The 26,820-nt window shown below is 39.9% G+C and overlaps 1 protein-coding gene across 3 annotated transcripts in view; it reads right to left on the bottom strand.

Annotated features, from left to right (window-relative positions):
* Positions 1-20,539: 20,539 nt before the first annotated feature.
* LOC126481140 (CCA tRNA nucleotidyltransferase 1, mitochondrial) overlaps positions 20,540-26,820 on the bottom strand; it is a 60,083-nt gene continuing 53,802 nt past the window's right edge. For all 3 annotated transcript variants that reach the window (XM_050104692.1, XM_050104694.1, XM_050104693.1), the window contains exon 10: positions 20,540-20,918. In XM_050104692.1, coding sequence (XP_049960649.1) covers positions 20,782-20,918 — 137 coding nt within the window. In that variant the 3' untranslated portion in view covers positions 20,540-20,781. The remainder of the gene's footprint in view (positions 20,919-26,820) is intronic.

Raw genomic sequence — 26,820 nt, 5'->3', positions numbered from 1 at the left:
CACCACCCTATGGCGCAAGTCAAGGAATCTGCAGCCAACATGGTCGCAAAACCGTCTGAGCCTCTGATTCAGACCCTCCACCTGGCTCTGCACCAAAGGTCCGCAGTCAGTTCTGTCAATGTTGCTGCAGATGGTGAGCTCTGCCTTCATCTCGTAAGCAAGACCCAAATCAGATAGCCGCTGGAATCCAGAGAGAATTTCCTCAGATCCAATGCAACACACGTCATTAGTGCCGACATGTGCCACCACCTGCAGCTGGCTGCACCCTGTGCTCTTCATGGCATCCGGAAGGACCCTGTCCACATCAGGAATGACTCCACCTGGAATGCATACTGGATTTCTTCCCCTCCTTAGCCGCCATATCCCTAAGGGGCCCCATTACGTGCCTAACATTGGAGCTCCCGATTACCAATAAGCCCACCCTCTGCAATTGCCAGGACATTGAAGGCTGAGAATCATCCTCTGAAACAGGGCAGGCAGCTGCATCTGGCTCAGCCAGAGACAGTACCTGAAACCTGTTTGTCAGACGCACTGGGGAGGCTTTCTGATCAGCCTCCGGGGACATCTTTCGCTGCCTGCCACGCCTTGGAACGACCTCCCAATCAACCACAGGCGTGGGCTCAGCCTCACTGCGGGCAGCAATCGGGGCAACCACAGCGGCAGACCAATCTGGGGACAGACGGGACGAGGTTGACATCCCCGTGATACCCAAGTCCGGCTCCCCACTTGGTCCTTTACGTAGCTTGCATTAATTGCAAATCTCTCGACCAGTGTAAAGTCCCAAGTGACTGGAAGAAAGCACAGGTGACGCTTGTTTTGAAAAGGGTAAAGGAACAGACCCACAAAATTACAGATCAATATCTTTTGCCGTAGAAAACTTGAAAATGTACTCAATTCGAATATATTTCCTTGAGAAATAAGAGCTTGTGTTCACAAATCAGCATGGTTGTTTTAGAAAGCTTCACTCTTGCGAAACTCAGCTTGCCTTTTTCTTACATGAGGTCGTGCAAACCATGGATGAAGGTCAACATGCGGATTTCATATTCCTAGATTTCCATAGAGCATCCTACATGATACCACACTCCTGACTCTTAACGAAGGTACAAATATACTGAATAGGTACCCAGGTAAGTGAATGGCTTGAGGACTTCTTAAATAACAGAAACCAGTACGTTGTCCTCAATGGTGAGTATTCATCAAACACAAGAATATCATCAAGAGTGACCCAGGGAAATGTGATAGGGCCAATATTGTCCTCTATATACATAAATGGACATAGACAGCAATCTGCATTTGTTAGTTAATGAGCTGTGGTGTATTGGAAGGTGTCAATATTGAGTGACTGTAGGAGGACGCAAGATCACTTAAACAAAATTTCTAGTTAGCCCAATGAATAAATGTAGAAAAATGTTAGTTAATCCAAATGAATAGGAAAAAGACTCGTAATGTTCGAGTACAGCATTAGCAGTGTGCTGCCTCACAGTCACAGCGATTAAATATCTAGGCGTAAAATTGGAAAGCCATATGAAATGCAATGTGCATTTAAGGATTGTAGTAGGGAAAGCGAATTGTCGACTTCAGATTATTGGGACAGTTTTAGGAAATTGTGTGTCCCAATGCAGCTGACAACTATGATACTCTTCATTTCCTTTCTTCACCTCTCCACGTTCAATTTGCATATAATTTTAGACAAGTGTGATTCATCTGTAAAGGAGACCACACTTAGTGCAACCCATTGTTGAGTACTGTTTGCATGTTTGGGATCCGCACCAGATCAGATTAAAGGAAGACATCAACACAATCCAGGCAGGCAGCTGAATTTGTTACTGATAGATTTGAACAGCATGCAAGTATAACTGATATGCTTTGGGAACTAAAATGGGAATCATCTGAAGGAAGGCAATGTTCTCTCCAAGGCGCACTAAAGAGAAAATTTAGAGAACCGTCATTTGAGGCTGACTGCAGAACAATTCGATTGTTGCCAACATACATTTCACGTAAGGACCATGAAGATACGATTAGATTAATTAGGGCTCATACAGAAATGTGTATCTGTCGTTTTTCCTTCACTCTATTTGAGAATGGAACAGGAAGGTAAATGACTAGTTGTGGTACAGGATACCCTCTCCCACACACAATGTGATGGCTTGTGGAGAATGTATGTCAATGTAGATGTAGATGGGACAACAGTCAAAACATGGCAAATATTGTCAGTGCTATTGTATACAGTTCTTAGGCAATGATGACAGCCATAATGTTAGCCACCCCATAACAAAAGAAAAATATCAGACTTAAAGGAACTCATAGGTGACAAAGTGATTGAATTTACAAGTGTGAAGGAATAACAAGATAAGTTATATGATTTATTACAACACTATTTACAAGTATTTAAATGAAAACCAGATTTAGTAAAACCTATATTTACAATATGGAAGTTTGCCCCCATACATGATACCCTGTTCACAGTGACAGATTTTATTAAAAAACCTATATTTACAATAAGGAAGTTCGTCCCCAAATATGATCCCCTGGTCAAAGCAAAAAGCAACGCAAGATGAGAGCAAACAATGCTAGAATGCAACATACTTAAACAATCTGTATCACTATACTCTAGTCCATTGCTAGTGATAACCAAACCTAATGGAAGTATTTGTCTAGTGTTGGATGCATGAGCCATAAATAAAATAACTGCCGCTATAAGTAGAAGACCTAAAAACCTTGATGAGCAATTACAAAAATTCCATGGTGGCAAATACCTTACAAGTATTTATTTAAATGTCTCATATTGGCAGGTAAAACCAACACTAGAATCTATAAAACATACAGCCTTTATTTTTGGTGGTAGGAGTTATCAGTTTTGTTCCTATGTTTCACACCTTTTGGTACACTACTAGGTCCAGAATTGCTAGAATGTGTAACACAGTATTTGACAACATCCTCATAACAACAAATACTTGAGAAGAACACTTACACATTGTAAAAAGAACACTAAAGATGTTTTCACAATCAGGAGTAATGGCAAATTTACAAAATTCTAAGTTTGCAAGAGAAGAGATCAAACTTTTAGACCATATAATATCCTCATAAGGAACACGACCAGATCTGGTAAAATTAGTGCAATCAAGAATTTTCCATATCCAAACACCAAGAAGCATTTAAAACCATTTTTTGGTTCTGCTCTTTCTTCCAACATTTCTTTCCAGACCAATTATTAAGTAGCAAGGTTTACTGAAGAACAATTCTTTATGACTTTCCACACAAATCTGCACCAATGGGTTTAATGGAGTCAAACAAGCATTAGTTAATGCGAATACCTTATGTCATCCTGACATGAGCCAAGATTTTTGTGTCACTACAGATGGCTTGTACACAGGTTTGGGCTGATGTTTGTTTCAAAATTTAACAGGGGAAGTATGAAGTAAAAGTGATTAGTTTTGCAAGCAGATCACCTGCTGAGTCCAAGCATTCTTATTCAGTGACAAAATTAGGAGCACTAGCAATTTTGTGGGTTTTTATACAATTCTCCTAGTGGTGCTGCCATTGTTGGAAGCATGCCGAAAAAGTTGCTGGAAGCGTGCCGAAAAAGCTTCTTTAGAATGGAGTTTAGCACGGCTGTTGTTGCTGCCATACTATCCTCTCTTGTTTTAAATCACGTTCCTTTCAATTTGGCCTCTTGAGTTTGGGGAATAGCCAGAAGTCACAGAGGGTAATATCAGGAGCCTGTTGAAGCACAGAATTTTTTTTTTTCTCCCAACACAATCAAGTACAAGGAATGTGCTGTATCATTGACGTGATGAAGGCATCAATTTCCTGTAGACCACATGTCTGGTCTCTTGTGCCACATAGCATCTGTAGGCAACGGAGGACATCTCTGTAGTACTCTTTGGTGATTGTTGGACCCTGTGTGGGAGTCAAAGAAAGGAGTCAGCATCACTCTGATGCTGCTATGCACTTGGCAGTCCTGCTTTGGTCTTGGTGGCAAGCAACTTCTGCAACAATTGTAGCACACTAAGGGAATTGGAGCAGATGAGAAACTGTGGGCCCTCAACACACCGCATCTGCTCAGTGCCTTCAGGATTGTGTGGAGTTCTGCTGAGAAACTAGTATAAGTATGGAGAAAGTGAATCCTGAAGACATGGTCGAGGAACACTACAGAACACCCAAGGAAACCCCCTTGTTTGAAGCCATTAGTGTATACCACAGTAAAAAAGTGATGCTTATCTAAAATGATAAAATACAAAGACTGAAATGTAAAATCTGGGGCAATCTTTCTTAAAATTTGACAAGTCTAAAATACGTCTGGGCCTCTGGAGAATCCAAGATAGAAATTTCCACCAACCCTAAAATAAAACATTATAACCAGTCACACACATCTCTAAAAGGCAATCCATTGTATGAATCCCACAGCGCTTTGTCGCTCATTGCCAATTATGAAAAAGTCTTTCCACTGGACACCGAGCAACCATCGCCTGATGTGAAGTGGCAGCTAAGTAGCCTTACCATGGTGGATTGGTATGAGGCTCATTCAGAATGCCCTAGTGTCCAGCCAAATCCCTTCGTGATGCACCACATCTGACATCTTTAAATAAGATGGTCTTGCAGACACATACACTGCGCACAAAAAATAAAATTGAGATCACACAAACGCTCTGTAAAACTGGAGCAGACGAGTCCTATCTGCCCCATATGAATTGTGTCTAAGACATTTTAAAATACCCAGTACCTTGAAGGACTGTCTTCCAGTCCTTAAGGTTTGGCAACCATATAAGTTTTGAATTAAATATAAGGCCCAGAAACCTTACTGTGACTTTAAAATTAAGAACAGTGTCTCTAATCCTTAACTCAGGAAAGTTTAAAACAGAACAGGAACAGTTGAAAAGGATGCATAAATATTCTCAGTTGAAAACTTAAAACCCTCTTCTTCGTCCACTCATTCAACCATTGAAGAGTTAGTTGCAACTGATGAGTTGTCATTGCAAGGCTTGAAGAGGAACAAAAGGCAACAAAATCCACAAACAAGGAACATTGGACAGGACATTTAATTACTAATGTAGTACTATTAATAGCTATGGCAAAGGCAGTCATGCTTAAAACACTACCTTCGAGGGACACTTTTCTCCTGCTCAAAGTATGAGAAATCACTGACTTGATATGGAGAATAACACTGTGAGAGGAAGGATCAAATAAAAAAATAGGAAGACATCAACAAAACCCCATTCGTGGAGTTGCCTAAGGATGAGATGTCTCCAAGTAGTACCTTAGGCCTTATCAATGTCAAAAAATATACTCAGAAGGTGATGCCAGTGTAGGAAAGCCTGTTGTATTGCTACCTCCAGGAAGGCCAGGTTATCAGGGATGAGCAATATCTCCTGAACCCACAATGGAAGTGACTAATGAGCTGCCTGAATCCTAAGAACAGACAAGGCGGCAGTTGACCATCCACTACAGGGTCTTCCCCACACAGCTAGTAATGACAACACTATAATAACTACTCAGACACGTGCAATCTTTCCCATGTTTTAAAGGAAGAATTAAAATTGCCTCTCACCATGAGCTGGAAAAGTGACCTCATGCCAAAATAACATTAAAAAGGATAATGACCAGAGATGTGTCACAGGTTGCAGACAACACAGAATCCAGCTCCCACATGGAAAAGAGACAATTGTACTCTTCATCAGTGGCAGACTGAAAGTCTCAACTGCCCCTCTCAGCAGTCACTCTGTGGCGCCAGAAAACTCAATTGTAACTGACTGACAAAGTAGGTCACAATAGTCAGGACAATGTCTTCCAGGCTGGTTTGTAGAGTACCATTCCCCAGTACAGCAGCCGCTGGGCACCTCTGTCCTCTCCCAGAAATCTTCTGATGGTCTGCCATACAATGGTACTCTTCGTGGAATGGTTAATGGTGGTCAGGAACTGTTGTCGCAGTCTCTTCTTGCTCTCTCAAATAATCCTGTGACATTTAGTCCTTGCCACCCGAAATACAGTGAGGTTCTGTGCAGTTGAGCAGCACTTGAACCTAAGCAGAGCCACCTGCCTGGTCCTGATTGCAGAGTGGCAGTTGTAGCTTCACCAAGGGATGGGATACTTCAGTAGTGAGGCGGATCATTTGGGTCATATAATCCGTCCATTCCTAAAGCTGCCATGGATTTCAGACTCTGCAAGGTGGCTGTAAAGTGTCCAGCCTGCTCTACAGAGCACCCATTGTGGTGGTTTTCTGCCGGGCACCACTCCACCTCACAGGTGAATCCATATCGGGAAGTGATCACTGCCATGTAAGTCATTGATCACTTCACATTGAACAGAGTGGCAAAGGAATGAACACAAATGGAGAAATCGATACCACAGAATGACTCTGTTGCAGTGCAGAAGTCCCGTATTTGGTAAATACTACACACATGAAGACAAGAGAAGCCTTCAATTGCTCTACACTGAGGGCAGGTGGTTGCAAAGCACAAATCACTACAGAGAGTGATGGGGTGGGAAGGCCATGGAGAGCCACTTCCTTAAATGCATAATGTGGGGGCAGTAGAGGTAACATACTGTCAACCAGTAATGGACACAACTGTATATAGGCTGGTCGTGAAGGAGAGAGGCAAGGAGTAGTAAGTGTTGTTGCTGAAAATAGCCATTCTTCCTTTAGCTCTCTCTCCCCACTAAGGTCATTCTTTCTGTGCAGAACACACTATGTAGCACAGATATGTCAGACGATTTGGAATTAGTCTCCTGAAGACATATAATGAGTGGTCAACCCTGAACCAGTAGACATGGTTGTTCTACACGTGACCTGAACCCCTGCAAGATTCACTGAAATGTATATGTCATGTTAATGGTGAGGTTTTCTCGTCTTCCCCCTGTTGTTCTGCCATTGGGAGAAGTATGCGATGGAGGAGAGGGTGGGGGGGGGGGGGGGGGGGGCAGGAGGGTGACTTAAGGGGCTTGCTTGTTCTCTTAGGTCAACGTTGACGTCCATACCTTCAATGGTATGGTCATCATCAAATCCATCGGACAGGTCCAAGGTCGTATGGTATGATGGCTTCAGAGTGAATCAATTTGCCCTGTTTGTCTTCTTCCCCTGCTTGGATTTTGAGGATGATCGCACGGCCAATATAACAGAAACATTCTGCTGGATCTCTTCCAATGTCTGCCATGAGGGTCTGCTATCATGGTCGACATTATGTTTGGCAACTATTAATGTTTCAGAGAAAGGAGGGCTGGGCTGTGGGACCAACAGTGCAGGCTGGCAGCTGCATTTATAGGTGCAGGTAGATGTACCCAGCTAAACTGTCATACTAAAAGTGCTAACACTAATCTTCTGGACAGGTTGCTTCAATACTGAGGCAAAAAACTTCACAAAACTTGGTGGCTGAGTGGCCTTAAACTTCCTATTCGTCTCAGAGCTTGAGACACATTGGGTGACTTTGATGTCCTGAATCTTCCTTTCTTTTGCCAATACAGAACAGTCCCTGCTCCAAACTGGATAGGCCTAGGAGCCAGTAATACACATGGCTGGGGTAGTGCATTGAAGACCCAGTTCTTGAGCTGCAGCATCTCCATTACAACCCAGAGTGGTGTGACCGAAGCGTTGACACCTGAAGCAGTGCATTGGATTTGGGTCTTAAGGTCTAACACTAAGTCAGAGAAAGCCTGCTGCAATATACTCAGGCAACTTCAGCAGATTGAATATCCAATAAAAACACCGACTTCTGAAGCTCACCTGTAACTCTTTTCAATTTGGACTTCAATCACCTGTGCACTTTCCCGTTGCTGTTGCAATTCATTTGTATCCATATCCATAATGTCCTGACATGTAACAACTCCTGTAACATTACTTAACCCAATGTGCAGCTCACAATTAATGGGAAATTCTCCATGTAGCTTGGTGTCAACAGCTTGTTTACTTGGGGAGCCTTCAAGGCCTCAAGCAGGAGAGTACCACTGCACAGCCTCTTGGCAGATTTGAGTTGCTCTGTGAAGTGGTTTTTTCCCCGCTCTCTTCTTATATGTTTGTGGCTGAGTCACAACATTTGATCTGTCACTCGGCCCTGTGAAGTGGCTTTTTTCCCCTATCTCTTCTTATGTGTTTGTGGCTGAGTCACAACACTCACATTTGATCTGTCACCCGATGTATCATCTATTAATTTACCTCTAATGTAACTTGGTCCCTGTTAATTATCTTCTTTAAGCAGAGGTCCAGCAAATCAGTACCTCTGTAGAACTGCTTGTAGCACTGGAAAGACTAGAATACTTCTGCTTTGCAGCTGTTATTGGTAGCATCACACTTTTGTTGTTCTTACACACCACATTTGTTATGTCAACACCGTCCGTAGTTGCGAAACACTACTGATGCAGCTCGTGCAGGTTTATTCAGCTAACTTGTAAGTCTCAAAAGGAAGCTTGCAGTCTGGCACTCTGTTCCTTCTCACATTCCTAAGAGAAAAATTCCTTGTTTATGCAAACAAACAAGCTGTGGCACTGATGTATAGCAATTGTGATAGTACAATTTGTAGTTTATATTTCTTGGCAATACCCTACAGGAACAATGTAGGTCTCATCTTGCATGGAGTCACTAGAGGAACACTCAAGATCAGCTTCACTGCTTAGTGGAATCTCTAACCACTTCATAACCTGTCCTCCTTGAATCTTTTGAGACATTTTTAGGTTAGTATCGAAATGTACTAAATGCAAAATGCTGTGATAAACTACGAACACGGTAAGGACCCCAAATTAAATGTTCAGATCTTGTCTGCTTACATTTTTAAAATTAAAAGTTATTTCCAAATGAATAAACTGATGCGGAAACATACATGTGGCAGTAAGTCCCCACCAGATCAAGGTCAAACTGCTTCAGTAGCATGCTGCCATCTATGTCTGCCTGAAAGTACTACTAGTGGATGCAACACAAGTAGCTAAAAAACGAATTTGTAAGAAAATGTTGATCAGTGCGAGGTACATTGAAGAAATGAAGTCTGTAATCGATCAGCTACACTATGGATTAAAGAGTTAAGTGAGCTCTACGATTCCACCGGATGAAAAGACAAATGACACTGGAAACTTTCATTTGTCATCACAATATGTTTATATACACTGCATACAGAATGGCTCAGTTACAATTATTACAGCTGAAGATACCTAAATCACAACAGAGATCTCAAGTTTAGTATACAGATTACAATTTTACTGTTCATGAACCACCGACATTGGTTGTAAGAAAATCGAAATTTTCTAGTAATCCACCTGAACCACACATCATTCTTTAGTCACCCACTGTAGCTCTGTCAACACAGGTCAAAAATAGTTGAATGAATGACAATTTTGTGTAGTTACATATATTTGTACTGTGGTAGGAGGGAGTGCCATGAACAACATACTAAAAATCCTGACTGATTAGGCATTGTGCATTTGGTCACTTCTGGTTTGTTTTTCTTGAATGTATCAAAAACCGCAGAAAAAATTCTCAGTAGAAAATTAAACTACATTATAATAGTTTCTGCATCACACAGGATGGAGAAAGGCAGATTATTTAAAAATAGTGTTTTGATGGTGTAAAAATAATGTAATGTTTATTGTTAAATAAAGTGGATTATAACCAAATATTAAATCTCTGTAACATATCTAAGTACAGTAAAGCTGTATTTAAAGATAAATTGTGTTCTGGCAATGTGGCAGCTGTCAGTGTGAGGTAGTGTTGGAGGGTAGAAGAGTGAGGGAATACAGGTCGCTTGAATGTGTTCAGTCCCTTCCTTCATAAATGTGGCTATAAATTGAGGAGCTATGTCACAAAAAGCAACTACAGAGTGAGTCATGGTTATATCGACCATTCCACAGTGCGCCTTATGAATCACTGGTGATGCAGTGCATAAAGGTGCCCGGAAAACGTTCATTTTCCACAAAATGTATTAACACTACACGGAATCTTCTCTCTATGATATTTTTCCAAAGGACCACTATACAACTCGTGATCTGTGAGTTAGCATCAGTGTAGTAGCTGCAGGCTTCCTCCCCCACCACGTAAAATGGAATGTGGGCACAAAAATTTCCGTACCTTGCAATCAATACACAGCCTATGTACTCAAACATTATGGTCAACATTGTACTGTTGTTTTCAATGGTTACAGTTACTTCAACAAAATGAGTAGAGCAGAAGACAAGGACCCTCAAAAAAGCTTCTGATCGTCACAAAAGCTCTGATGACACTAATTTTAATGAAAGTGAGGCTATCACCATTCAACAGGAGCATTTTCTTGCAAACGACAAGAATAAAACCATGCTTTTAAGAAGCTTCCAGGGCAAAATGACAGCAAGAGGATTAGAAACAGTGATTACTACAGGCAGCACTGATTATTTTCGTCATTGCTTTTGCATGACTAGGTATTAATATATACTTCATGAAGCCTGGTAAAGGAAAGGTTGAATCCAAATTGCTTTCAACAATAAAACTCCACCAACTTCACTTTGCTGAAACAATCCTCCTCCTTCTCCTCCTCCGCCATATCTCTAGCAGGTGTGACATGACACCTGCCTTTTACAACAAAAGCAGAGGAGGTGGTTAAGCTGTTCAGCAAGAATGAGGACATTATCCAACATCTTCACTAACCTCTCCACACCAGCGGATAATGTTGCACAGGCTGGTGACAAGGTGTCTAGAAATGTACCAAGAGACTGAATGTCACCAAGGTCTCCACAGAGCCAGGTATTCTTCATTCTTAAAAGCGTAAACCGCTTCTTACCTCACTCCCTCCAGTGGGCTGCACATCAAAGCCTTTTTTTAGAGTTCATTCACATGTATATTATTTCTCTTTTTATGTATAATGCTTTTCACAACACCATTTCTTTTAACTTGCAGGTGTTGAGTTATTTATGGGAACAACAATGGCTCAAGAACCCCCTACCACCGGCCAAACGGAAATGGAACGAAGGGGATCATAGATCACTTGACTCGGTACGCCCAGAACTCCAGTAACCCCTGAAGTTACACTGAACAACATCTTTTGTCTATGTTCTGCTGGGTGTGGGGGATGATGTGGATACCAAAAAGCTGGTATTTCATGTTCCATGGTTTTGCGGCACATGGCATGGCGTGCGTATGAATGGCGCATCATTACTTTACATGCAAGATGATACAAACGTTGCTTTTTGGAATGTACACATTCAAGACAGGATCTGCAATTTTTCCACCCCCTTCAATGTGGAAACTATTAGTTCTAGAGAAAAAAATGAATAGGACCTCTTTTGTAAGAAATATAATGTAGTTTAATTTTGTGCTGAGAAACATTTTCACTAGAAACTGTGATTTTTGAGTTGTTCAAGAAAAACATAAAAAATATCCTTTAACCCCCCTCCCACCAATCAGGATTTTTGGTATGTTGTTCATGGCACTCCCTCCTACCACTGTACAAAAAGTTGCTACTACACAAATTTCTTCAACAAGTGTTCCTTTGTTGAATGGACTAATGTGTCGCCACCTATCTTCTAGCAGTTTATCAAAGAGCACTTCGGTGAAGTTCAAAACGTGGCATAACTGAAGCTGCAAAGATGAGTCACAGGTCCTACCCGAGTAACTCAGTCAGTGAGAGCTTGCCTGCAATGGCAAGGTTCTGGATTCAAGTTCCAGTGTGATACAGTAAATATATACATCTATTTTTAACTTTTGCTGAAAGTAACTGTGCTGTAGACAACACAGATGAACTGTTCGCTCCCCTCCCCCCAATTAAATGAATGGAGTATGTGAAGAAAAGACTACTTTTTTTCCTTTGCCTGTGACTAATTTTATCTTTATGATTCTGAGCTAGATCAACTGAATACTCCCAGACTTAACCAACAGCAAGACAGTTTCAGAAAAAGAAACAGGCAGTTTCTGCATTATAGATAGGAAAGGTGACTAGACTAGAGTCAAGTATTCGACAGTATTATTGCTATATAGTTTGTGTTCCCTACACTTTTAATAATAAATGTTTTTGTATACAGCTTTAAGCTAGTAAAGCAGGGCAACAGCAATTTAATGTTTTATGTTACAGTAGCCATTACAAACAAGTCTCTACATATCATGACAGGCAGAAAATTTTCTGACATGCAACCTGTACAGCTACAGTCACAAAATGATTACAACGTGTTATACATAATGCCTTGCATTAGATAAAACTGAAGAAAAAAGTGAGGGTTAGGATGTAGAGATTGAAGATATGCAAATCAAACTGAAAATGTGGGGTTCATACTTCTCCTCATTATATATTAGGCTAAAGTGTGAGCCAGAGCGACAGTATTACTTACTAAAAGTAGCCTCATCCTTATGAACTGAACAAACCATACAGAATAGAGGAAGATGAATGAACACTTTCCCCAATGACTGGAGGGGTTGAATCATTCATTTCTGGGCGTGAGAAAGTTTTCCACTCAGTTTGTCAGAAGATTTGTTTACAAAGCAACAAGCAGAATTTAAAAAATCATTTCCCATTTCTCATAATATTCATCAAACATATGTATTTGATGTTTTGAAAGTGGGATTCTGTCTGTTGCAGCATTGTTCAAAGGCTTACCAGTTTATTAGTGATATGGGATTATCACAGGGTCCTTCTTTAAAGACTTCAGGATTATATTCATATCTACATAAGAGGTACAAGAACTGGACACAACTGGAAGTATCAGGTAAGGCTGTAAGCTAACAGAGGTCTTTTGAATGAAAATTTGATATTATACATAATCACACGTGAGGAATCACACGTGAGGAATCATTCTACCTACACCTACACTTGGAGACTACAATATGATTTGTAGATAGGACAGGGTAGCAATAACAACACTCTCAACTGAAGTAGATACATCTCCAAAAGAAAGAGATAAGACTTGTTGAACGAACAAGGTCCATCTTATGCTGCAAGAGCTCAACTTGTTCAGCCCCTTGATTGTTGTGTTACATCAGGCTGTAGACCGTAAGAATCACAGTACTATAGCAAGTAACCTACAAATGTAAGCCATTGTGTGCATATGGTGTTGTGAGTGATTTCAAGTGTAATAGCAGCACATCAAGCTATCAGATATGAGGATGATGGTGTTGGGGGCACATGCCAATACTCTTTATTTGAGGCTAATTCATGGCTTTCTTCGACAGCATCAGATAGTAATGAGTATAACTCCAACATCAGTTTTGCTGATTCTAAGATGGCACTGAAATGTGAGATGATGAGGAAACCTGTTTCTCAAGCCTGATCCATGTGCTTTGTCTATGTTATTGTGAGATCTGGCAAAGTGCATTTCAGCAGGAGATTCAGGTTTATGAAGGCCAACTGGAAACACTAGAGAGAAGGTAGAAGCAGAGACACAGAAAATTCTCTTGTTATCTCAGACATATGTTTTCACTGACCTGGCAGCAAAGATCTTGCAAAGGTTGACGTAGAGTCCAGTGTATCACTATGCTAATTGGCTCTTACATGATAAAATGTCGGAAGAGAGCAAACCAGATGTTGTGAGAACACCCCTAGGATGGTAATATGAAGGGTATAAAGGTACATGCACAATGATTAAACATCACGATAGTGAAAATCACTATACCAATATGCCTGAACTGGAAACAGCTGTTATCACCATCTAAATGACATGTTATCAACATCTAAACAAAACTCTTGAGTGTCCGTGATCTGATAATTGAAATGAAATAATGGAAAACCTGGGATGCAATAACAGCAATATGAATTAAGCCAAGGTAGTCACTCACCACATACATGAGGCACTGAGCAGCAGACTGGCGCAACAATAGAGCCACAGTGCCTGGAAACAACAGTGACAGTGTGAGAGAGTTGTGTGTGTGTTTCTCCATCTGATGTGTGTTTCTCCATGTGATGAATGCCTTTGTGCAACAGCCAGGCAATACCCTACAGCCTATTTCCAAATGTGCCTATCCACTGTTCAATGCAGTGAGTGAGTCTTAACAAAAAGTCTCATACTGGTACGCAGTGGAGATACGTTCTAATGAAAGGAAAACCTGAAAGCAACTCATTCTTGGCAATTTTAGCATCAATAAAATGCAAAAATTAAGAAAATAAGGCAAAAAATTTAAGATTCTTACATCTCTGTAAATCCTCAAATAAAATGGCTTCCTTTCTCTACAGTTTTTAATAAAGTTCAATATAGTAATTACTCTTACATCCTCACAAATTTATATAATGATTTCAGATATTTTCTAGAATGTTTAATGACTTAGATTCTTTATGGAAACACTGCCGACTAGATACTCCTGTGCCATGATATTTCAGTGATCATTTTGACTGCTACCATTAGGTGAACTACACCAGAGAAAGCAGTTATTCACTGCAAATGTAGAAAGGATTGTGTACATCTGCAACCTTCATCACTGCTACAGTTGAAAGAGGATGAAACCTGTGAGGAAACAGTTTATATCAGCATCAGAATAAGAACGGGATTGACAACTAGCAGTTTACCAGCCAGCTACCATAGCAACACTCAATCGCAGAAAGGGCTAGATTGCATCTTATATTTTGTACACCATTTTGGTCTCGCTCTAATACATCATGTGCTGATTACCACAGTAAACACTTGTGGTCAGTAATGTTCTTAGTTTTTGTTGCTTCGTCTGTATGCAGTGAGTATATTTTATACAAAAATATAGTTCATTCTAGCAGTGAAATTATGCAGGACAATGCTACTGTAAAGTGAACTTAATACTGTATGCTAACAGAAAACATGAACATTTTCACAAAAGAACAGCATTGTTGTCACTGCCACAACCATTCTGTGCATGCAGGAAACTGTGGACTGACAATGTTTCCCTCGTCCATGCTCATCTGTCAACCACTCTGTTAGCCTGATCAAGGTGCAGGTAAGTACGTTCCTTAGAAATAAAATGGACCTATTAAGAGACATCCTCAAGTTTGTCAGTGTATCATAATAAGGAGTGTTCAAATGGAAAGCTGTGAAACATCATAACAACCAGACCAGATGAAATTTGCATATGCCATCTTGAGATAACATAATGAGACATTCAGGGATGTGAATGTAGCATTGTCACCCCCCTACATGCTCACCGTCTTTTTCGACGTCTGAGGTAAGATACACATTAAATTCTTCAAGCACAGACAAACCATTAACAATGATGTGTACTGTGGAACACTCCATAGCCTATGAAAGTCCATCACTGAAGGAGTGATTCTGCTTCATAATCAAGTGCGTCCACGCCTCCAAGGCCACGCAAACTGTAATGACGAAGTTCAAGTGGAAGTAATTTGAGCATCCACCCTACAGCCTGGACATCTTGCCCCGCAACTTCCATGTATTTGGTCCACTAAAAAACTGTCTTCTGAGAAGGAAAGCTGCTACTCCCATATAGCAGAGATGCTTTGTCGCAGATAGGCACAACAAAGAGGTTTTCACATTTAAAGCTTTCGGCCAATGGCCTTTGTCAACAATAAACACACACACACACACACACACACACACAAACACACACACACACACACACACACACATTTTAAGTGTGAAAATCTTTTTGTTGTGCCTATCTGTGACTCGGCATCTCCACTATATGGTGAGTAGCAACATTCCTTCTCAGAATATTGTTACATTCCATCCTGGTATTTCCACTGTTTGTCTCAAAGGTAAGTGCTTTAACTCTGATGATGAATTGGACACAGCGGAGGACTGGCTCCTGTCACAACCACAGGAATTCTGGGAGAACAGGGAGTCCTTCAGCTTGTGAAACAGTGGGATAGTTGTGTTCAGGTTTCTGGTGATTACTTTTGAAAAAATAACTCAATTATACCTAGTGTTGTTTCATATCTTTTCTTTTGAACACCCCTCATTGGTGAAATTGATGGACAGTAACTTCAAAGGAAAGAATGGAGATTATTGAACAAATATATTAAAGAGAATTAAGGTTGATAATTTGTTACTAACTTAAAGTTTCGGTTGGATAACTACACAAGTACACCTAGTGTACCAGACAACCTGTTACCTGAAGTCTTAAGACTAAAGTGTCTCATTCCACCATGTTCATATGGAGATGAGTATAATGATCTGTATGTATATTACAATAAATGAAAGTTTTTGTTGTAAAGTTGAAACAACTTAGGTTTAGAACAAAGAATATCACTGGATTTCTGTTTATCTCACAGAACACTTAATAGTTGATGATGTAAGATCTAATAACAATAACATTTTGCAGTTGTTATGTTTTACAGCTGTATCTTTCAAAGGAGGGTGTAATTAGTTGATGCATATTATGGATGGTAAACTGACCACCATCATAATGAACATATTGAAAGCGGATATAAGGTTGAAAACTGTTATGTCACCTCTTCATTCAACTGTTTCGTATGCACTTCTCACACTTTCTCTTTTTTCACTTTAGAAAATCAGCTATGTGAAAGCCAAAAACTGCTGGAGATACTCAAACGCTTGTTTGACAATATCATTTCAGAACTTACTGGTAGCTGTCAGTGATGTAGTTCACAATTATCCCTTGGGGTTCTACACAAGTCAAGTCTAGTGCCTGCCATTGTCTTTTGGCATCATTCAACAGCAACCAACAACAACAACAACAACAACCTGAAGACGACAAAGTCACTCTACCAAATGTTCCCACAGAAAAAAGTAATCTACCCAGCAGAAAACCTATGATAAATTACAAAAGCAGGTATGTGAGCTGATATTATACACAACATTTGAGCTGCCCCACAGGATTAGTGATACACATGCATGGAATGCAAACTCAATTAGACAAAAATATATATTTGTAATTCTGTAGAATATGTATAACCATGTTACATGATTCAACAATGATCTGGACAGCTTGTGGGAGGTAAAGGAGCTTGTGATGTTGCAATGATTGTGCCACCAGGTGACGCTGTATGCAAAGTTGAGCTTTCAGCAATAGACTCGTCTGAGGATAAGGTTGTACTTGCTTACCTTGACAATGATCCATAAATCCTCAGTGTTTTGTTCCTTTAAACTCAAATTTTAGTGCCATATTGGGGACTCTGATGTTGTGCAGGAAACAAACTTAATTTTATTTTGGACTGTGACTGTGCCTCTCCACCACTCTATGACCAGGGCAATTAAAATTTTATACCAACACATACAAAATATGACAACTAATGTATGTTTAGCAAAATACTCTTGTATTTTTATTGTGTCATGATAAACTAATGTATGTATAGCAAAACACTCTTGTATTTTTATTGTGTCATGATAGTGACATATATACATCATGTGAAGTGATTAGCCCTTAAAACAAACTTCATATTAAAGTTTACTTTACTGCTGTATACACGTTAGCATGAGGTGTTGCATCTTTCCTTGAGCCCTGTGAATGTGTGCTGCTGCCCCTTTCCTTGTGCACCACAGATGAGTTTACACATAATTTCCCCATGGACACTTCATAGTCCAGCCTGATATTAAGTCTCTTAAAAGCTGAAAAGCATCTACAGATACTTCTGCTATACTCTGGCAGTTCTGTCCTTTTCCACAGGTTGTTTGCAGATTGTTAATGTCTGTTGCATTTCTGCCATGAGCCCACACTGGCGCAGATGGAAGATGGAGTAGAATTGAGTGTAATATCAGACACAGTGTTTTAGCCTAACTGGACAGGGCAGAGTAGGAAAATCAACTCAACCTTGTTGGAGAAACAATCATTTGAAATGACTCAGGGAGATCATAAATCAGTGTATCTATGAGAGATTTGAGCCCTACTTCTCCCTAATGTGAGTCTACCTCTTGCTATATATATATATTTTTTATTTTTTTGTTCTGTTTTTAGTTTGCTAAGAGATTTACTCCACAATTTGTTAAGCCATCTTTTTTTTAGTTATTCAGCTACATATTGTGGTTTATCCTCCTCTTAAAGACTAACGTTGGTTATTGAAATCAGACTTTTATTCACATTATCGCATAATTTTAAGTTTATGGAGCATGTGTCATTTTTAGGTCAAAAATAATATGCTAACATGCCTGCAATGAGGCTGTGCATCTGTAAATTTTAATAAGCTGTACAGCCAGGACAAAGGGCACTCACGCCACAGGCCACGTGAGAAAGACAAACACTCTGCGCTTTAAGTAATGTTGCATTTCAAATATGGTAAATCACAAATTTAAGAAACTTTAAGAAACAAGGATAAGATAAGGGGATAAGGCGAGGAAGATTACAAATGAAGACATTAACTACGTAGTGGGGAATGGTTCATAAATGCGAGGGCAAAAGACTTATCTTTGTCTGAATCCATGTTGCACTGTGAGACTCAAAGCCGCTAAAGGGCTTGGAAATTTGGAGTTTTAAGGCATTCACAAGATGGCTGGACAGTTTACAAGTAGACACAACAATGTATAGAATGAAGTGTGTGGGGAAGTGAAGGATGTGCAGGAAAGTTTAGCAATCTAATTGGGAATCATGACCCAAAACAAGTGTTCAAAGTCAATGAAATGGGACTGTTTTATCACACACTGCCTACAAAATCTCTAGCATGGAGAAAAGTGCATTGGCGGGACAATGCCCAAGGAAAGACTCACAATACTGCTATGTGGACACAGTGTTAGGTAAAACAGAGAAGCCACTGGTGATTGGGAAGAGTGATTTTAACCTGCTGATTGAGATTGTGATAGGCAAGACTTTAAAGAGGCAAGCATATTGTGGCTGTAATAATTTCTGTATCACATCGTGACACCTCCACTTGATTCCAAGTCTTGGAAAATAAGCTAAAAGTGGGCAAGTTGGCACCCTGTTCCTTGGGTCCTAAAGGTTGAAACCTGTGGATTTGTGTATTTAACCATTGTACAAAGTCAGATTCTTCAATACTGGGAATGATATTAAGAACTTCTCCTGATAGACTCGACATTTGTTCATAGACAGACTCTGTGTTTGTTGCATTCTGATTGTCTTTGAAGGTGGTCAGCATGGAAAGCAGGATAATTGGTACGGTCTTTGTACAGATTTTAGATACACGGCACCTGAGAGATGGCCTCAGCGGAAAATATAAGTGCTCTACTAGTCTATTTGCTGAAAGATCGTTGGCAAAGCCCAAAATCTGTTATTTCCTTAAGTGTTCCTAGTACCGTCAACTGATGAAACTAGAATTGCCAATTTAGATGTGTTGTTACAAGTATTGGCACACCGAATTGTGATCCATCCCTCACAAAAGAGAGTTTTGGCTGTGGTGTGAGTTGTTGCATCTTTCATCAAGAGTGCTTCTGGCCTATGTAAAAACCAGAGGCACCATGATGACTAATTTAATTTTACTGACATGTGACGGACTGCCAGATGAAATTTTTATCCTTTTATATCTTTGCCAAACAAATGCACTGTTGACTGACTGTATGTACAGTACAATGCTGAAACTCAGCCGTAACAAAGAGTTGTGCATTCAGTGCTGAGATATCACAATACTGCCTTGCATTAGCAGTTGGTATGCTGATGTGCTGAAGTTTCAAAATGGACGAAGAAACAAGTCACAATTTTAATTCATCAATCTTCTGTGCACTCTCAAGAGCTTCAAAAATATATTTTTTAAATAGTTGTCTCAATGTGGTAAGGGTCACCTGCTGGCACATTCTGCACACAACTAACTAACTGATATCAGTAGTGAACTGTATCATACAGTCTAGATGTCACACCTTGGGTGGTGCTAATTTCTGAAGAATGCTTGTACTCCTATGTGTATCTCCTGGTTTTGGAGAACTTTTAAGAACTGCATTGAGACAGGCAGCAATCTTCTTTGGAAGATGATTGCCATAGAAACCCCTTAGCTTACATATTGTAAAAGGCTCTGGAAATGTGGTAATGGCTCTATTTTGCAGTGGGCATACTTCTTGCCCACTGGTTGAGTATCCCAGAAACGGTATTTCTGTTACTCTTGTGACACATTTTGGTGGATTAATGAGCAAGCTGCGTAAATATCTGCCAAAGGTGGTCAAGATATCTGCCTCTTTGTGTGACATGACAATAATATTGTCCATGTATATGTAGTAAAATGGTATCTCATGTGTTACCTCATCCATCAATTACTGCATTACTAAATCCAAATAGCATTTTGGTAAACTCAAATACACCATGGGGTGTAGCTTTTTCTCTGTTGAATAGTTGAGTGTCATCTTGACAGCCAGATTTTCACTATCTTCATCCATATTCATTTTAAACTAACAACTGCACTATCTGTGCCAATGGACTGATTCAAGGTTTCAATGTGCCTTTTTTCCTATTTCATATTTTTTAATCTTTGAGCTAGTCCATAACGCATGCCTGGATAGTGTATTGATACTATGCTGCCTGGTCTGGCACACAAATTTTAATTTGTTGAAAAAATAATTTTTATGGTGACTGAGTCAGCAAACCTATTTCTGAATATGTAACTTGAACCAGTTTTTATTGATCCATGGAGTGCATATGATCACATTCTAATTTGAGCTTATATGACAATTGGAAATAGGCTGCTGTAGCATTATAAAAAGGAGGAAAGGAGATAAGGGTTTAACATCTCTTCAAGAACGAGGTCATTAGAGATGGAAAACTAGCTAGGCCAGGACAAGGATGGAGCACCCATTCCAAAAGAATCAATACAACATTTTAATTAGGAGACTGAGGACAATACAGAAAACCTAAATCTGGATGGTCAGTTAGAGATCTGAGCTTTAAGAGTGAATCCAGTGTCTTGCTGCTGCCCCACTATTGCTTTGCAGTAACATTTTGCACATAGTTTGTTTGTTACAGTATAAAATTGTTTACAAGAATGGGACAGTTATTCTTTTAATAAATCGAAATAAGTATCTTTATTACTGCTCATTTTATCTTTTTATGTCAATTCCTAGTGTATTGGCAATAGCTGGTATCTGAGCCAGTAAATCTTCTGGGGACATGTTGAAATCACTTTCAATCCATATTTCTTTCAGCTGTTTCATTACCAGCCCAGTAATCTTCCCTCCTGAAAAAGAATGCAAGATATTAACTTGTGAAATTGCACGTAGCTCATATTAGAAGCAAAATAGTGCCGTAAAATGGGAGGCAATAATACAACCACTATCTAACAGAAGTAACTAGAAAATAGTAGTAATTCATTACAAGCAAAGAAGTGTTAAAAAGTACTTCTTGTAGGCAATCACTAATGAAAATGAAGCCATTTCTTTATCACTCACTCAAGCCAGCAACATTTAGTATCAAATTATATTTCACACAAAGGAAGGAGAAGACCATGTAGGGCCTACTTTTGCACATGCAATGGTTTAATGAGACCATGCTGAAAATATTAGAGTCTACTAAATTACTTTTAACATCTGTTACTTTTTTCTCTTTTATAAATGTGTTTAGCCTACACAGTCTTTTTATAAACACTTGGTGGGGCAATTACTACACAGCATTCACAATAAACGTTATCTAAGAAGGGGCACATAATAGGTACTCTGCCAATCTTTAACAGTTTCAATCACTTTTCTACATTAGATGAACTTTTTTCTTATGCCACATCTGAAAATTTAATAATGAACAGTAACAATGTAGTATAAGAAGATCACCACCAGACAAATTTTGAAAATGGATTTCAAATGTTTGCTTTTCTTTTCCTTCTGATGTCTTCTGTTTGTGATTTTATACAGGATCACATTTCTCTGGGATAACTTGAGAGATACTTTGCTGGGTTTATAAATTAAAAGGACAAAGTTTTAGAAGCTCCACAGTATTAATTTATTTTGTTACAGCAAAACGGTATTACACAAACCACTCAATCTACAAAATATCCTAGTCCATCCTTACTCCTTAGCCCTTGCTGGATGGGCCCTACCTTGGTGGAAGCCCAACGTGCAATATTGCAATATCTATCCAAAACATCCACCCATAATATCCTACTAGAGTCCTGACATAGGACTATCTTGCCCTGTCAAAGACAGGGCCAACTGTGAAGGTGGTACATCAGCTCTGCCATAATTTTTGTGCACCTTTTCTTGCTAGCAATACCACCAAGCAGCTGTCCATCCAAATGAATGGTGACCACTAAGACTGTGGCCAAGAGCAGTGGCAAACGTGCTGCTGAGCACAACACGATCAATTCCAATGGCCACTTCACAACATGTGTCACCTGGACCCTCCCACCTACATCAGCTTCTCTGAATTATGTAAAGGGTGTATACGCGGACAAGGAAAAAAAATTCCCAGATTTTTCCCGGATCTCTCGGTTAAAAATACATTTTTGCCATGTTAAGTGGCAGCATACCTTCCTTCGGAACTGTAAAACGTATCCTTTGATAGGATATGGTTTTATACAGCAGCGTAGAATTTCCTGGCACTTCAGAAAACGATACTCAGGACGAAAAAACACGTTTTGGAAAGATCTTTGATGTGCAGCAACATGTACGCTGCATATTTTCGTATTACGAAAGTATAAATTCCAATTCCACCAACAGGAAAAGTTAATGGTTTAAATTAATATACATAGTGTTGCTACATGAAAAGCAAAGCTTTCACATATAATATTTGTCTCTAAGATTAATAAGCTACAAGAGAAGCTAAGCTTTCACATATAATGTTGATCTGTTTAGTGCATGTTACACTTTGAGATACATCACAGAAACATGCCAGCAAAACTTAATACCGACATAAATCTCTGATCTTCTGGGCTCAAAATTCTTCTAAATGGCTCGTCATCAAAGAGCTGATTTTTAAAAGACCAAACACTGATGATTTAAGAAATTCATCGTACATTCGCGCACATAGTTCATCTTTCATAAAAGGAAATTGATTTTGAAAATAACGCTTTCCGAACAACAATTCGCAATGTTTTCCCGTGACCTGTTAGAAATAGATTCATTTCAGCAGTTGCCAGAGAGCACCAGATAAAAGGCATCACTGCGCTTGCACAGCTACAGTGACGTACGAAGCTCGTATGTTCGTACGAGTAAAACATTAAAAGATCTTACATTATGTCATAAAAGAAACAAGACATTAGAGGATAATCCAAGAGCGTCGGAATTTCATGAACCATACTAAAATGCATAGTTCGCCTTACAGTGCACATTCGTATGTCCAGATTCCCAATGACGTAGGCCTCAACCAGATATGAAGCTTTTCAGTGTGATTTTCGGGACGTAAATTTTCTTGGAGTGCCAGTACTGTATTATCTCATGCTTGGTTCTTTATTATGGCGTAATGCCATACGTGCTAGAAGTTGAAAACGTGCACCTGAAATGCAGCAAACAGTTGAAACTAGCCAATAGTGTGGAATAAATTGACTGCCTCAGCAGAAAAGCTTAATAAAAGCCAAATTTATTTATCAAACCGACAAAAATAACTTCACTATTCTGCAAGGTGATTAATGCTTGACTGTCAGAATGGTGGAAATAAAATAAAATCTGAAACTAGTAACATATTTTAGCCTTCTGTAATTATGTGAATGTATTTTAATTCACTTGATAGCTCCCAGCCACAGAAATTCGCAAAAATAAGTTCATTTTGTAGCTCACATTTTCTGAAGAGTCCGATACATAAAAGATACATCTTCGAGTAAATGTAAGACACGTTATTTGGTCTTAAGTGTTCAGTGCAGTGCAGTGCCACGCATCTTCAAACAACATTGTTATACCACAAGTCACTGTATTTCGCTCCGTGGAACTCAAAGGTTGTATATATTTTGTAATGGATGCCATCAAACTATTTCAGGACAATTGAAATTAAAATGTCCTGTAGTGCCTCTCCTGCTCCCAGTCGGCCGGTTTGACATCCTGCCCTCTTTTCTTTTTTTCTTTCCTTTTTTTTTTTTTTTTTTGGTAAAAAAAAAGCCCTCGCAGTTAAGACTGGATGCGATAATTTGTAACCAGGAGAACAAGAGCTCTTTAGAAAAACTGGACTCTTTATTGCCTATTAGCTAATAACTTGCTCTTCTGTGTGACATAAAATTAAATATAGGACAACTAAACCCAGTAAAGACAAGGGACAGGCAAGACAGTACACATTTCTTCAATCCTTAGGTCCTAGCAATTTTTCTCTCTAATCTTGCTACAGCTTTACATGGCGTGCTTTCCTTTCTGCAAAAGGACTATTACCTTATTGTCAAACGTTTTGCTACATGAAAAATAAAAATGTCGTCGTCTAATACTGAAAAAGCTGCTAATACAAATAGTACCCAAGACTGGTGTGGTTTCTTGATCTGATTACGTCTATTTGGTCACTGTGTGCTTGAGAAAACAAAATAGGCCTTTCTAATATTGCAGCAATTGTAACACACTCCAAATAAGCGAGACTGTTTTGGCAATAGTGATCATTTATAATACACCAAAATATAATTCATGAAGTACCAACACGAAATACCTATTTGGCCTACTATAAGCAAAAAGCTTTACGTTAGGAAATAAGTTTCACATTTCATTCATACGCTCCAGTTTCTCCTGCATGAGACCAAAAAGTAGTAGAACGAAATTTTTGTATAAATTTGGAATCGTCATATTCTTCCATAATTTGTGTGATGTCCCCATTTCTTCTCCTTCCTTGTTCTAACAAACAGTCTTGTTATCACTGCAGTGCGGGATTAGCCGAGCGGTCTAGGGCGCTGCAGTCATGGACTGTGCAGCTGGTCCCGATGAAGGTTCGAATCCTCCCTCGGGCATGGGTGTGTGTGTTTGTCCTTAGGATAATTTAGATTAAGTAGTGTGTAAGCTTAGGGACTGATGACCTTAGCAGTTAAGTCCCATAATATTTCACACACATTTGAACATTTCTTGTCATCACTAATTCTGTAACTAGTCCTACCACTGTCAAAACTCATTCTCCGGTTAACTTCACTAGCCCTGCCACAATCACCGGTTTAGCTATCCAGCGATTATTCTCCGGTTAGGCGTTATTACGTGTTCGTACAATGCGTTTTCCGCACTACTCTCAGAATGGAACTTAAGCGGCTGCTAGCCGGGGACTACAACTGGTCCTGTCTAGTGTAGCGATCTGGTCAAAAAATTTCTGCCAAAATTTCACTTTCTTGGATACACCGAAAAGATAATACAGGATTATTACAAATGATTGAAGCGATTTCACAGATCTACAATAACTTTATTATTTGAGATATTTTCACAATGCTTTGCACACACATACAAAAACTCAAAAAGTTTTTTTAGGCATTCACAAATGTTCGATATGTGCCCCTTTAGTGATTCGGCAGACATCAAGCCTATAATCAAGTTCCTCCCACACTCGGCGCAGCATGTCCCCATCAATGAGTTCGAAAGCATCGTTGATGCGAGCTCACAGTTCTGGCACGTTTCTTGGTAGAGGAGGTTTAAACACTGAATCTTTCACATAACCCCACAGAAAGAAATCGCATGGGGTTAAGTCGGGAGAGCGTGGAGGCCATGACATAAATTGCTGATCATGATCTCCACCATGACCGATCCATCGGTTTTCCAATCTCCTGTTTGAGAAGTGCGCTGGAGCACCATCCTGTTGAAAGATGAAGTCGGCGCTGTCGGTCTCCAGTTGTGGCATGAGCCAATTTTCAAGCATGTCCAGATACACGTGTCCTGTAATGTTTTTTTCGCAGAAGAAAAAGGGGCCGTAAACTTTAAACCGTGAGATTGCACAAAACACGTTAACTTTTGCTGAATTGTGAATTTGCTACACGAATGCGTGAGGATTCTCTACCGCCCAGATTCGCACATTGGGTCTGTTCACTTCACCATTAAGAAAAAATGTTGCTTCATCACTGAAAACAAGTTTCGCACTGAACGCATCCTCTTCCATGAGCTGTTGCAACAGCGCCGAAAATTCAAAGCGTTTGACTTTGTCATTGGGTGTCAGGGCTTGTAGCAATTGTAAACGGTAAGGCTTCTGCTTTAGCCTTTTCCGTAAGATTTTCCAAACCGTCGGCTGTGGTACGTTTAGCTCCCTGCTTGCTTTATTCATCGACTTCCGCGGGCTACGCGTGAAACTTGCCCGCACGCGTTCAACCGTTTCTTCGCTCACTGCAGGCCGACCCGTTGATTTCCCCTTACAGAGGCATCCAAAAGCTTTAAACTGCGCATACCATCGCCGAATGCAGTTAGCAGTTGGTGGATCTTTGTTAAACTTCGTCCTGAAGTGTCGTTGCACTGTTATGACTGACTGATGTGAGTGCATTTCAAGCACGACATATGCTTTCTCGGCTCCTGTTGCCATTTTGTCTCACTGCACTCTCGAGTGCTCTGTCGGCAGAAACCTGAAGTGCGGCTTCAGCCAAACAAAACTTTATGAGTTTTTCTACGTACCTGTAGTGTGTCGTGACCATATGTCAATGAATGGAGCTACAGTGAATTTATGAAATCGCTTCAATCATTTGTAATAGCCCTGTACATAATCTTTCTTACCTGTTAGTCATTTATTTCCACTCTGATAGTCTGAATCTATGGATTTCGCTACTAATTATAACAATGCTGAACATTCGCAAACTGAATCAACCACATAAACAAGCAGCAGTTGGCATTCACCGGTTCAGCCTTATTCCGCTAGGCTCGTATAGCCACATCCCGTTTTGTCTGCAGGAAAGTCTATTTCTAGATTTGACGAGGATTCCCCTGGCAGAGACATCATGTACACTATGCACGCATTCAAAAATCAAGTTATAATTCGTTCAGAAATCAACTTAGAATGTGTTCAAAACCCAGCAGGGGTGTGTTTCAAAATTGTATGAATAATCGATAGACTGACGTGCGATGGATGCTAGGTGCTTTGTGAAACAAGGTTTTTTTTCCTGAATAATATGAATTTGCCCCTCCCCCCGAAATTGCCGCCCGGTTCAGATACCACGGTTTGCCCCCACTCCCCACTAGATCATGGCCTGCTGCACACGTGTGAATCTGGCAGCTTGGGCGCGCCAG

Source organism: Schistocerca serialis, chromosome 5 (assembly GCF_023864345.2).
Source record: "Schistocerca serialis cubense isolate TAMUIC-IGC-003099 chromosome 5, iqSchSeri2.2, whole genome shotgun sequence".
Taxonomy (NCBI): domain Eukaryota; kingdom Metazoa; phylum Arthropoda; class Insecta; order Orthoptera; family Acrididae; genus Schistocerca; species Schistocerca serialis.
Note: the sequence above shows the minus strand (reverse complement) of the source record. Positions and strands in the feature narration are given on the sequence as shown.